The 13,828-nt window shown below is 49.9% G+C and overlaps 1 protein-coding gene across 2 annotated transcripts; it reads left to right on the top strand.

Annotated features, from left to right (window-relative positions):
- Positions 1 to 1,775: 1,775 nt before the first annotated feature.
- Positions 1,776 to 13,184, top strand: LOC120706674. Of its 2 annotated transcripts, none has more exons than XM_039991366.1 (8): positions 1,776 to 1,908; positions 2,011 to 2,082; positions 2,646 to 2,795; positions 2,898 to 2,971; positions 3,057 to 3,175; positions 11,584 to 11,667; positions 12,238 to 12,346; positions 12,437 to 13,184. In XM_039991366.1, exons 2-7 carry the CDS (start codon positions 2,076 to 2,078, stop codon positions 12,344 to 12,346), a joined length of 543 nt encoding a protein of 180 aa, XP_039847300.1. In that variant the 5' UTR covers positions 1,776 to 1,908; positions 2,011 to 2,075; the 3' UTR covers positions 12,437 to 13,184. The 2 variants fall into 2 exon arrangements, with proteins under 2 accessions (XP_039847300.1, XP_039847301.1); XM_039991367.1 differs by having other exon boundaries at positions 12,453 to 13,184.
- Positions 13,185 to 13,828: the final 644 nt, after the last annotated feature.

Consider the following 13,828-nt stretch of genomic DNA (forward strand, 5'->3'; position numbering starts at 1 on the left):
GCTCAATGTGTCGAATAATCATTTTTGGCTCATAATTTAGGTTGTCCATAATAAACCCATACATTTGCTTTGCAACAAAGTCGCATGATATATTGCGATGCGAGGGAATAACTTCTGACAGCAAACAAGTGTGCTCTGTGACAATGGAACATTTCCAGTTTGACTTCCATTTTCCCTTGAATGCATGTACTCGCCATGGACATCCAGCATTCACACACTTCACCTCATATTCTTTACTGCCAGACTTCACGACTCTGAATTCTCGTTTCAATGAGATTGCCCATAGTCTCACAGCATCTTTTACGGCTTCAATGTTTGGATATGTTGCACCTTACACTACCTCATTCCCTCTGTACTCACACTCCTGATTTCGTACATCTTCTGCGATATGACTGCCAAAACCATGCTCTTTCCAGTCTTTTGGCAATGAGTACTGCTCGTCATCAGATGAGTCCTCATATTCTTCCATCTCTATTGCGGTTTGGTCTTCTGCCTCCATCTCGTCTACAATGCTATGTATCCTCTCTCCCTCATCAGCAAGGCCCTGTGGTCCCATGTTTTGGTTCTCTGTCTCTTCTGACTCATCTTGCTCAACATAATTGGTCTCTCTTCTAATACTCGGAGTTCCTTGATCTGCACAATGTTGGATTTCATTTTGTGTCTTATCCCGGATTTGAACAAGAATGGCCAGAGGCCACCCACGCTCTAGAGCTGCTTGCATGTACTTCTGCCAGTCATCAGTGCTGTGTATCATCATTAATTCCCATAATTCACTTTCTACCTCCCAATTAACAAGAGACTGGACAGTGATCACATGTGTCAACGGATCAACATGGAACCCACGCTGCAGCCACTTACATATGGAACCAAAACTCCTTTCCAGAGGTTTATCTATGCCGCTAGATGTGCGCTTAAAGGCAGAAAGATCTACTCCATTTGACCCATACATAACATTGTATTCACCATAAAATACTTGAAACTGCATTTTGCTCGACATATCTGTATATCACATAATACTTATCGAGTTATACTCTTTACTTCACTACCTTATTTAATAATCCGTAAAAACTAAGTATGGAATTCAACTATAACGTATAAGTATTCATAACTACGTGATGACTCTCGAATTCTATACTGCATATGCCAAATTCTATTCTAAATCATAATTAATTTATAAACATGTCTCTAATAGCACTGCAATTGTAATAATAAATGCGTAGAACTAATTTTCTAAACTAATTTACTACTACGTAACTACAAACTAAAGTATCATTGAACTCCTACTTAAATGGATCTACTATAGCACTAATTAAATTAAATTACTCATATTTAAATACGCAGTACTTAAATATAACAATATTTAAACTAAATGTGCTAACCTGCAGATCACAAGTGCTGAATCCGGCAGGGCTTCGCCGCTTTCCTTCTCCTCACTCCTCTTTTTTTTTTCTGGATTTTTGGTGGAATTTTCGGGCTCAAATGAGGAGGGAAGGGGAGGGCTGGGGCTTTTATAAGGGGGAGACCCCGGTCGCCCGGGGGGGGGGGCGACAGGCCCCCCGGTCGCCCGCCGGGGGGGGGGGGGGCGACAGGCCCCTTGCCGCGACTGTGGGCCGGGCCCAGCGGCGGTCGCCCGTGGGCCGGGCGACAGGCCCCTGTCGCCCCCCAACGGGCGACAGGGCTTGTTTTTTTTTTCTCCAAGGACTTCATTGCAAATTTGAAAAAAAAAATTACACATTGGGCCTGTCGCCCTATGGGAGGGCGACCGGGGTATATTTTTGAAATTTTTGAAAACGGACATATATTTTTGAAATTTTAATTTTTTTTAAATATAAAAAAGAAAAAAGTTCTCGCCGTCGGCCATCCCCGATCCCTTCCACAAAGCCGGCGGCGGCGCGTTCGCCGAAGCTGGTACCTCCGCGTGCTCCCTCCCTCGCTTCTCCCTCCTTGACTATCCTAGGATTGTAGCGAGCCTAATTTTTCTATATTACCATTTCAATTGATTGGCTGCAGGGTTGGCCGGCGTTAACTGAGTCAGGCTGCTTGTTCGCTGGTGAGCCCGAGCTTAATCGGCCACCATGGATGGTAAGCCGTAAGCGCACTTTGTCTCTTTCATTTCCCCAACCCTCCTGGTTACATGCGCTGTGATTTGTCAGTATTGGGGTTGGGGAGTCGGTTGTGTTTCACATAAAATGGATTTTCGGTCGATTTGGAGTAAGATTATCTTAAATGCTCAGCAAGCTAGGGCGTCGAACCCTTGTGCTAACATGGCCACCAGCCAAGTTAGATTTGGGTCAGAAATTACAGCTCTAGCATATAATCTGGAATTATGGTTGCACTTGCACAGTGGTGAAGTTTCATTACAGGAGTACGGAAGGTGAACGATTTGCAGCATTGCTGCAGCAAATTGAACAAAATAGCTTTCCTATTTACAAATGGATTGAGGCGTACATGGTTAAATGCTGCCCTTTTCGCTGATTATGCAATAAGTAGATCAATGCTATCAAAAGAAGCAGGGAAACAATTGGAATAATCATACTACCACGCAGCTTTGCTGAATTGTATCACAGTTCACAGCTTTCAATTGTGTGCCCTGAGTATTGCTTCTGCTTCATGTTTCAATTTCTCATGACTATTTTTTCAAACAGTCCAAAAGCAAGAAACAATGGAGGAGACCATCCTTGTTGGCGATGATCTCATGCGAGGGCTACCATCACCTGTCATACCGAAAGAGATTGCATCACATGTCCTTGAAGGCGTTGAGCTTTGTGATGGTATACTAAGGAATCTTTTCTTATGTGAGTAATTGCTTTTTTCTTACATTGATATCATGCTTCTCTTATTCCTTGTGCATTTATGTGGAAAAATGTTCTGAGAAAAACATCATTTCTGTTTTCCAGGCCTACAAATAAATGATATTGAGCCATTCTGCCAAGATGAAATTGTGCTATACCGACAATGCGCTGAGAAAAGGGTTAGTTATATTAAAACCATTTGCCTGCTCTCTGATTTTTTTTGGTGTTTATTCAACCATATAGCATTGTATCTTATTATAACAGGACAAGGAAATAAGAGAACAGATGCAAGCTAGTGAATATAAACTGGGTTTTTCAATGCCTCTGGAAGAAGCAATGGAGAGAGCTACCCAACTCCAATCAGAAGTCACGCTGCTAGAAAGGTAGTGTAGTTACTGATGATTTTGCCTGTTATACTACCACATCATTATCATGGCACGAGTCCTGTCTCCTAGATGAACATTCAGGTTTTTTCTTGCTCATAAGAGATTTAGGAGCTGTAGTAGAGTGATCCACTTAACAACAAATGTCTTTATGCTGAATGCTTTATTCCAATGTTATTTCCAATTTGAACTAGTAAACCAGACAGGGAGCAGGAGAAAAGTGGCAGGAGCATGGGAGCGTAGTCTCTGACTTCATCCCTTGATCCGTTAATCCATTTGATGATTACACAGAAGACAGCTCTTTGCTTTATCATGCTTTGATGGTTATCATGCCTATTAGACTTAACTGGCATTGTGATATTATTAGCAAGGTTTATGTAGGAAATGAGCCCTGCATGAGTAAAAGCTTATACAACTCCACTGGGGGTGAATTGGGTAGTTTGTGGAGAGATAGAGATAGTAACCATGCTGAGAATGCAGACAAAAAGTAATATTCAGTAACTCTCCAATGTAGTAGGAGGCTAGTGTGCTTTTCCCACCCTAAACATTCAAGCTCTTAATGAGTAATAATGGATCATAACACAATGCATGTTAGTTTTATTCTGCCAAATTCATAGTTGCTTATTTTCTTATACTTCATACTTTCAGACCAAATTGCTACCCTACCTCATTGAGCTTGGTGGCTGATGCCAACAGAATCATTAAAAAAACTAATATAAAATGTCGTGGGATTTCTAGGATACCCACAGCCGGGTGGCGGAACGCACCCGTCTATTCCCAGAGAGGGAGTGCTCAGGAAGGTACTTGGTGATTGGGCTGATCTAGCTCTGAGATAAGCACACAAGAACACACGATCTAGAGTGGTTCGGGCCGCCGGAGCGTAATACCCTACGTCCACTGGGATAAGTTTTGATATCTGTTGAATCTATTCTCTGCCGGGCCTTGGCTCTTACCCAGCCTGAGTTTCCTTCTAGCGGGCGCCCCCTTTTATAGACCAAGGGGGCGGATACATAAGACGTTGGGGCCCCGACAAGTGGGCCCAACGTGACTGCGTAGCATACTACGCAGAGTATTTAGATGGGTACAGTGGTTACGAATCTTTCCTCCGATACGCTCGCACGCCCTGCTAGCACTACAGTGGTCTTCTCTTGTCCCGTCACCAAGGTGTCCGTTGGGAGAGCGTAGCTTGCGGCGTAGCCTGTGGAGGCTATTATGTAGGCCTCATAATGGGTGAAGCCGAGCCGTCGTATCCATCTGTTATGGCAGACTTGGCAGGCGCGGCGTGGGCGGCGACAGCAGCTCCACTATCTTGGTAATACGCGATCAATAGTCCCCTGGTCAAAGTATCGCCTCGGCTTCTGCTACATCAATGCGGACGTTCCCCTATCGTAATGAATGCAGTGGTGGGTGAGGCTTAGTATGGAGACCAAGCAGCCCTGTACATGTGTCCGTGCTTGTAGACACGTGTCGGCTCCGGACCACCCCGAGGCATGGCGTCGACTTCTTCCCTTAGCGAGGGGTCCGGTTACCATACTGGGGGTCCGGGACCCCATGAGGGGTCCGGGACTTCCGCGGGGTCCGGACCCTTCGGGAGGTCCGGAGCCCCGGCTGTTCGGGCTGCCCGCCTCTTCCGGGACACGCGTCGTTCCTGGATCTTTCCCAGTCGTGAGGCAGGTCCGGAACCGTTGCCGAGAGATCAGGACTCCGGACCACAGGGGTCCGGCTGTTTGGTCGTAGTCATGGATAACTACAAGGCCCTTGCCTAGATACAGCAAGAAGGGGTACCCCAGTCCTGGGGTACCGACAGTGGCCCCCGGGCCCACCTCGGGAGAGGTACGAACCCGCGGGTGGGGCCACTATCGTGGTGTGTTTCTACGCAACTTGATTACGTTGGTGTGCTCATACAAAGAGCGGGTGCTCCGGACCCCTGAGGCCGGTACACCGGTTGCCAGGTTCAGGCTCTAGAGTGCTCTCCACAGGGCGACGAAGGTGTAGGCTTAGGGTACGGAACCAAGCTAAGCGGCTACACTGACCTCGGATCGCTCAGGGAGCAAGCACCACTTCCCGGACCTGGCTCTAGGCGACCGTGGCGAGCGGTCTCCGCCGGAGTGGACTTGAGGCGACCGTGGCGAGCGGTCTCCGCCGGAGCGGGCCACCGGAGTGGACTTGAGGCGACCGTGGCGAGCGGTCTCCGCCGGAGCGGGCCACCGGAGTGGACTTGAGGCGACCGTGGCGAGCGGTCTCCGCCGGAGCGGGCCACCGGAGTGGACTTGAGTCGTTGCTGACGATCCGATGAAATATACCACCGGATCTGAGTAGTAAGGTGCGAGAAACCAAGCCTTATACTAGAAGGGAGCTCGGGACCTTTAAAGACAGCAGTTCTCGGATACTACAGTACTTGTAACAGGGTAGTGAAGTACGTAAACTTAGGGTACATTACCAGGCTAAGCTACGCGGAGCTTCTCTACCCCAGGATACGGGTACTACTTCTCCGGACCAGGTCCTTAGGGGTCCGAGCTGCCTTCCAGCTTGAAGGGGTGTCCCCACCTGGCCACAAGCCAGCAACTTATCTTGAATTGTTAGCAATAATAGGAAGATTCTGTTTCAGTGGAAAGAATAGCTAAACCAAGGCGAATAAATGTAATTAATGGTGGTGCCTAGATAAAACTGAGAAAGAAAATCTCCTTTATTATTGTGGTTGTCACGGTATACATCAGAGGTCGGGATTACGAGGTCGGACCTCTACCGCTCCGGACCGTAGCTTGCCTGTTTGTGCGATAGGGCCAGAGGTCGGGTTTACAAGGTCGGACCTTGATCGCTCTGGACTCACACATAGGCGCCACGCTATTACAAAGGAGGAATTTTCTTTCCCTTAGGAGCAACCTACGGCTGCATGCTATACAACGTGTTCTTCTCCGGTTGGAAGTGGCACGGCCACTCCTAAATTCTTCATAGTCGTCGGAGGCGAAGGCGTTCTAGATGTGCCTGAACTGCATCATCCAGCATCACCTCGGGAGCCCAGGGGGCCACTCCTTGCCTAAGAGCTGTCATATGCTTAGGTAGCATGAGACAAATTCTTTGGCTTTGAATGGGAGAGGCCCCGTGCCGCCGCCGTCGTCTGCCGATGGAAGCCAGACGCCCTTGCGCAGCAGAAGGACCGGTGCGAAGCGCGGTGAGGTGCGGTCGTTCGCCGGCTTGTCCTTGGTGCTAGCGCCAGGGGCCCCCGCGCCTGGCGGCGGGGCCTTGTCTGCAGCAGCACCAAGCTACGCTGAGGCGGATCTCCGGTGCTGGCGACGGCAGGACGACACGGCCAACTTCCTTCGGGATGGCCGTCGGCTCTAGGCTCTATGTTGAGAGAAAGCCTTGAGCCGACGTCATGCCGCCGAAGAGGAAGCATGGCCGTTGCTTGAGAGAAAACCTTGAGCCGACACTGGGATGGCGCGGGGCGGCACGCAACAGGCGTCGCCCCCGCGCACCACCGTGCCGGCTCTGAGGCGTTGCAGTGGCGACGCACAGCAGGCGCCGCTGCCGTGCACCGTCGCACCGAGGGCGCTGGTGCCACAACGTAGTAACATGCGGCGTAGGTGCCACCATGCCTCTCTTCATCTTCTTGTTCGTCGTTGCAAAGGATGAACAGGGCCCCAGAAGCCTGAAGATCCAGCCAGCGCCTGATCCTCCTCACGGACGGCGCCAAATGTCGTGGGATTTCTAGGATACCCACGGCCGGGTGGCGGGACGCACCCGCCTATTCCCAGAGAGGGAGTGCTCAGGAAGGTACTTGGCGATTGGGCTGATCTAGCTCTGAGATAAGCACACAAGAACACACGATCTAGAGTGGTTCGGGCCGCCGGAGCGTAATACCCTACGTCCACTGGGAGAAGTTTTGATATCTGTTGAATCTATCCTCTGCCGGGCCTTGGCTCTTACCCAGCCTGAGTTTCCTTCTAGCGGGCGCCCCCTTTTATAGACCAAGGGGGCGGATACATAAGACGTTGGGGCCCCGACAAGTGGGCCCAACGTGACTGCGCAGCATACTACGCAGAGTATTTAGATGGGTACAGTGGTTACGAATCTTTCCTCCGATACGCTCGCACGCCCTGCTAGCACTACAGTGGTCTTCTCTTGTCCCGTCACCAAGGTGTCCGTTGGGGGAGCGTAGCTTGCAGCGTAGCCTGTGGAGGCTATTATGTAGGCGTCATAATGGGTGAAGCCGAGCCGTCGTATCCATCTGTTATGGCAGACTTGGCAGGCGCGGCGTGGGCGGCGCCAGCAGCTCCACTATCTTGGTAATACGCGATCAATAGTGTCCCCTGGTCAAAGTATCGCCTCGGCTTCTGCTACATCAATGCGGACGTTCCCCTGTCGTAATGAATGCAGTGGTGGGTGAGGCTTAGTATGGAGACCAAGCGGCCCTGTACATGTGTCCGTGCTTTTAGACACGTGTCGGCTCCGGACCACCCCGAGGCATGGCGTCGACTTCTTCCCTTAGCGAGGGGTCCGGTTACCATACTGGGGGTCCGGGACCCCATGAGGGGTCCGGGACTTCCGCGGGGTCCGGACCCTTCGGGAGGTCCGGAGCCCCGGCTGTTCGGGCTGCCCGCCTCTTCCGGGACACGCGTCGTTCCTGGATCTTTCCCAGTCGTGAGGCAGGTCCGGAACCGTTGCCGAGAGATCAGGACTCCGGACCACAGGGGTCCGGCTGTTTGGTCGTAGTCATGGATAACTACAAGGCCCTTGCCTAGATACAGCAAGAAGGGGTACCCCAGTCCTGGGGTACCGACAGTGGCCCCCGGGCCCACCTCGGGAGAGGTACGAACCCGCGGGTGGGGCCACTATCGTGGTGTGTTTCTACGCAACTTGATTACGTTGGTGTGCTCATACAAAGAGCGGGTGCTCCGGACCCCTGAGGCCGGTACACCGGTTGCCAGGTTCAGGCTCTAGAGTGCTCTCCACAGGGCGACGAAGGTGTAGGCTTAGGGTACGGAACCAAGCTAAGCGGCTACACTGACCTCGGATCGCTCAGGGAGCAAGCACCACTTCCCGGACCTGGCTCTAGGCGACCGTGGCGAGCGGTCTCCGCCGGAGTGGACTTGAGGCGACCGTGGCGAGCGGTCTCCGCCGGAGCGGGCCACCGGAGTGGACTTGAGGCGACCGTGGCGAGCGGTCTCCGCCGGAGCGGGCCACCGGAGTGGACTTGAGGCGACCGTGGCGAGCGGTCTCCGCCGGAGCGGGCCACCGGAGTGGACTTGAGTCGTTGCTGACGATCCGATGAAATATACCACCGGATCTGAGTAGTAAGGTGCGAGAAACCAAGCCTTATACTAGAAGGGAGCTCGGGACCTTTAAAGACAGCAGTTCTCGGATACTACAGTACTTGTAACAGGGTAGTGAAGTACGTAAACTTAGGGTACATTACCAGGCTAAGCTACGCGGAGCTTCTCTACCCCAGGATACGGGTACTACTTCTCCGGACCAGGTCCTTAGGGGTCCGAGCTGCCTTCCAGCTTGAAGGGGTGTCCCCACCTGGCCACAAGCCAGCAACTTATCTTGAATTGTTAGCAATAATAGGAAGATTCTGTTTCAGTGGAAAGAATAGCTAAACCAAGGCGAATAAATGTAATTAATGGTGGTGCCTAGATAAAACTGAGAAAGAAAATCTCCTTTATTATTGTGGTTGTCACGGTATACATCAGAGGTCGGGATTACGAGGTCGGACCTCTACCGCTCCGGACCGTAGCTTGCCTGTTTGTGCGATAGGGCCAGAGGTCGGGTTTACAAGGTCGGACCTTGATCGCTCTGGACTCACACATAGGCGCCACGCTATTACAAAGGAGGAATTTTCTTTCCCTTAGGAGCAACCTACGGCTGCATGCTATACAACGTGTTCTTCTCCGGTTGGAAGTGGCACGGCCACTCCTAAATTCTTCATAGTCGTCGGAGGCGAAGGCGTTCTAGATGTGCCTGAACTGCATCATCCAGCATCACCTCGGGAGCCCAGGGGGCCACTCCTTGCCTAAGAGCTGTCATATGCTTAGGTAGCATGAGACAAATTCTTTGGCTTTGAATGGGAGAGGCCCCGTGCCGCCGCCGTCGTCTGCCGATGGAAGCCAGACGCCCTTGCGCAGCAGAAGGACCGGTGCGAAGCGCGGTGAGGTGCGGTCGTTCGCCGGCTTGTCCTTGGTGCTAGCGCCAGGGGCCCCCGCGCCTGGCGGCGGGGCCTTGTCTGCAGCAGCACCAAGCTACGCTGAGGCGGATCTCCGGTGCTGGCGACGGCAGGACGACACGGCCAACTTCCTCCGGGATGGCCGTCGGCTCTAGGCTCTATGTTGAGAGAAAGCCTTGAGCCGACGTCATGCCGCCGAAGAGGAAGCATGGCCGTTGCTTGAGAGAAAACCTTGAGCCGACACTGGGATGGCGCGGGGCGGCACGCAACAGGCGTCGCCCCCGCGCACCACCGTGCCGGCTCTGAGGCGTTGCAGTGGCGACGCACAGCAGGCGCCGCTGCCGTGCACCGTCGCACCGAGGGCGCTGGTGCCACAACGTAGTAACATGCGGCGTAGGTGCCACCATGCCTCTCTTCATCTTCTTGTTCGTCGTTGCAAAGGATGAACAGGGCCCCAGAAGCCTGAAGATCCAGCCAGCGCCTGATCCTCCTCACGGACGGCGCCAAATGTCGTGGGATTTCTAGGATACCCACGGCCGGGTGGCGGGACGCACCCGCCTATTCCCAGAGAGGGAGTGCTCAGGAAGGTACTTGGCGATTGGGCTGATCTAGCTCTGAGATAAGCACACAAGAACACACGATCTAGAGTGGTTCGGGCCGCCGGAGCGTAATACCCTACGTCCACTGGGAGAAGTTTTGATATCTGTTGAATCTATCCTCTGCCGGGCCTTGGCTCTTACCCAGCCTGAGTTTCCTTCTAGCGGGCGCCCCCTTTTATAGACCAAGGGGGCGGATACATAAGACGTTGGGGCCCCGACAAGTGGGCCCAACGTGACTGCGCAGCATACTACGCAGAGTATTTAGATGGGTACAGTGGTTACGAATCTTTCCTCCGATACGCTCGCACGCCCTGCTAGCACTACAGTGGTCTTCTCTTGTCCCGTCACCAAGGTGTCCGTTGGGGGAGCGTAGCTTGCAGCGTAGCCTGTGGAGGCTATTATGTAGGCGTCATAATGGGTGAAGCCGAGCCGTCGTATCCATCTGTTATGGCAGACTTGGCAGGCGCGGCGTGGGCGGCGCCAGCAGCTCCACTATCTTGGTAATACGCGATCAATAGTGTCCCCTGGTCAAAGTATCGCCTCGGCTTCTGCTACATCAATGCGGACGTTCCCCTGTCGTAATGAATGCAGTGGTGGGTGAGGCTTAGTATGGAGACCAAGCGGCCCTGTACATGTGTCCGTGCTTTTAGACACGTGTCGGCTCCGGACCACCCCGAGGCATGGCGTCGACTTCTTCCCTTAGCGAGGGGTCCGGTTACCATACTGGGGGTCCGGGACCCCATGAGGGGTCCGGGACTTCCGCGGGGTCCGGACCCCTCGGGAGGTCCGGAGCCCCGGCTGTTCGGGCTGCCCGCCTCTTCCGGGACACGCGTCGTTCCTGGATCTTTCCCAGTCGTGAGGCAGGTCCGGAACCGTTGCCGAGAGATCAGGACTCCGGACCACAGGGGTCCGGTTGTTTGGTCGTAGTCATGGATAACTATAAGGCCCTTGCCTAGATACAGCAAGAAGGGGTACCCCAGTCCTGGGGTACCGACATAAAAGATTCTGTTTCAGTACACTGAAGTACTTTTAGATTGATTAGGTGCACAGTTCCTGCTTGGTGTACAATAGGAGGGAGCTTTTTTGACCTTCATATGCACACCACTTATTCATTCGGATTTGTTTTTATTCTGGTGTTTCACAGGCTTATGAGTAAGACCTGACCTTCCAAAAGAGTCACCAGTTAAACTACCTGCTGATGATGTTTTAGTGCAGTACCTGCCATTTCATTTTTATAAGTCATATTTTGCTAAGCACAGGAATTAGGAAGTCACTAACAAAAAGAATGTAGATTGACATGGCCAGGGTATCCTTGTTTTTAAATCTCTTGGGCCTAAGAGAGAACAGTTTAGTGTGGATGTTACTCATGAATGCTGAGAGGTCAAAGTAAAGCTCTAAACAAAAGAGGGCAAAAGAGAGAAAAAGTTACTAAATCTGCATTTGAATCTGGTATTTTAAAATAACATTAGGAAACTTACAGGTATTACATTTAAAAATAGAGGCCTTGTGTTGGTAAGATACATTTTTAATTTACTGTTAGTTACAGTAGAGTAAACAGCAGGAATCATGAATCGTAGTGAATTTCCTATTAATTCATTCACAAATCTTTAAATTCTGCTTGTGTGGGGTCTTATACTTCTCTGCAGGCGCATGATTCTTGCAAGTGGACTTGAGGGTATGGAAGGATTTCGGCAGAGATGGAGCTTGCACGGACAGCTTGAAGATACAAGGTAGTTATTTTGATTTGTGCTCATTTTGGCCTTTATAATGGAAAATTTTGCCTTGTAAAAATAAACCATGAGAATGTAGTGGACTTCAAAAATTCAGATTCATGGAATGGTAATAACTCAAAGTCGTCAGCTTCTTAATTTATAAGCAAATAATGGGTCTAAGTTACCAAATCACTTATCTGAAAAAGATCTTATCAAATTATTCTGTTGGGTCTGGTTAGCCTCTTAGTTAAGTAGTATGAGCAGAATTGCTCTGTGATCATTTAACAGGAAAACTTAATTGAGCATATTTGTAGCAAGACACGATTGAGCAGCTTGCCTTGTGTTTTACCTTCAACCTCCTTAATCAATACTTATTATTTCAGTTCCACTGTAATTTTTGTCATCGTGCCATTTTCTCTGGTGCAGCATACTCTAGAGTGTAGACTACTGTGGTTATTTAAAGCAGGTTACTGAACTTGTGTTACTGAAGTGCTTCAGTGCTTGCTTCAAATGAAATTTTCCATTGTTTATTTCTTAGACATGACCAGCTTGTGTTTTCTGTTCTACTTTACAATCTCGTCCTTGCAGGAAAAGACTTGAGGCACTGAACCATGGCATTGGAAAAAGAGTGAATCAACGTTCTATGGGGGAAGGGACAAAATCAGCTCCAGCTGGGAGGAAGTGGTTCTTTTGGTAGGTTAGTATCGTGTTCCCCAACGTATTGAAACTATATTAATTGCAGCATCACTCACTTATTAATTTCTGCAATACTGTATCCCCAAACCAGCCATTGTATTTGCTAGTGAGAGGCTCTACCTCTACTTCGATGCTGCTGTCTCTTGTGGAAACGAGGGAAACGAGAGCTGATCGAGGACTTCAATTTCAACTACCTGCTGTATCAAGGAAGGCTGGAAGGGGATCGATATTGTCTTGAGCTCTCTAAATAGAGCATGCACGGAAATGACCAACTGCACGTACAAGCTGAAACTGACGTGTGGACATTTTATATCGCACCCCGCGCGATCGGATCGGATCAGAGCAGCTCCAGCATTTTGTTTCCTAATCCAGTTCAATTGCACGTGATATATCATTTGCAGCACTAACAATTTTACAGTACCGGCGGCTGCTGCAGCGAGCTCCAGGAGCAAATGCAGCGGTTTTTGTGGCTTGCAGCCGAGCTGCGCTGCTGGCTGTGCAGCTTCAGCTGCAGCCAGTGAAAAAAATTACAAGCGAACAATGCTCATGTGTAGATGCTCAAAAGCACAAGTAAACCTAGCTATTCATACTAATAGGGATTGTAATTCAACCCATGGGTGCAGTGCATATGCCACACCTGACGATTGTGGTGTAAAATTCAACTAGCTGGTGAAGGCACAGCTGGTAAATTTCACCCGTGGAGCGACGCGCGATATGTCGGGTTTTGCTTCACCTATAAAAAGAATCCGTCCACCACTTTCGCCATCAAAATACCTGTGGTACATGGTCATGTATCTGAAGCCCATGTGTAATGTGTTGTCCTCTCGACTTTCCTTTTTTGGTACCTTTTCTCCTTCACAAATTTTAAATTTTGAACACTTACCAAGAACTTTTTGTAGTAACTTTTTTATTGGACTATTCATGACTACTTCATGCGACTTTTAATAAGTTTAAAAAGCATACAAAAACCTTTATAGGATAAGTTTTTAGGAGTTTCTTAGATTTTTTTTGACGAAATCATCTCAAATAATTTGGGCGTGGAAGCGTCAATAACATTCTCATCCCTTAATTTGATAGCGGCACTATCAAATCCTTGGGTGTGGAAGACATCCCACAAAATTCAAAAAATTCGACAATATGAATTCTAAAAAAAAAAGTGAACTTTGATAAATTTGTGATATTGCACCGCAAAAGGATTGACAAGCCTCTCGCTCAGCATGTCATGGTGTCCTAAAGAGTCTACATTGAAACTTGTGCCATAAAAGATTGCATGGCAAGCAACCTCAGGGCCATACAGATGAAGTTAGCGCCATGCCTCAAAACGATAAGCTCGGCGAAGAGGATAAGAGCAACGAAGATCTCAGCACTTTTCACAATAGTATGTAAGGAGGATATGCTTCACACAACGAAGGCATCAGAAGGAGAAGCCAGAGCCTCCAAAAGTGAAGTTCCTGTGAGAGTTTCTGAAACCAATAAAATTCCT

The sequence above is a fragment of the Panicum virgatum genome, chromosome 5K (assembly GCF_016808335.1).
Source record: "Panicum virgatum strain AP13 chromosome 5K, P.virgatum_v5, whole genome shotgun sequence".
Lineage (NCBI taxonomy): Eukaryota > Viridiplantae > Streptophyta > Magnoliopsida > Poales > Poaceae > Panicum > Panicum virgatum.

Bases quoted from the DNA above. Each gene is read 5' to 3' on its own strand.
- LOC120706674 (XM_039991366.1), top strand. The intron at 3,176-11,583 runs GTAGTGTAGTTA...ACTTCTCTGCAG, and splicing joins GAAGTCACGCTGCTAGAAAG to GCGCATGATTCTTGCAAGTG. The intron at 11,668-12,237 runs GTAGTTATTTTG...TCGTCCTTGCAG, and splicing joins GGACAGCTTGAAGATACAAG to GAAAAGACTTGAGGCACTGA.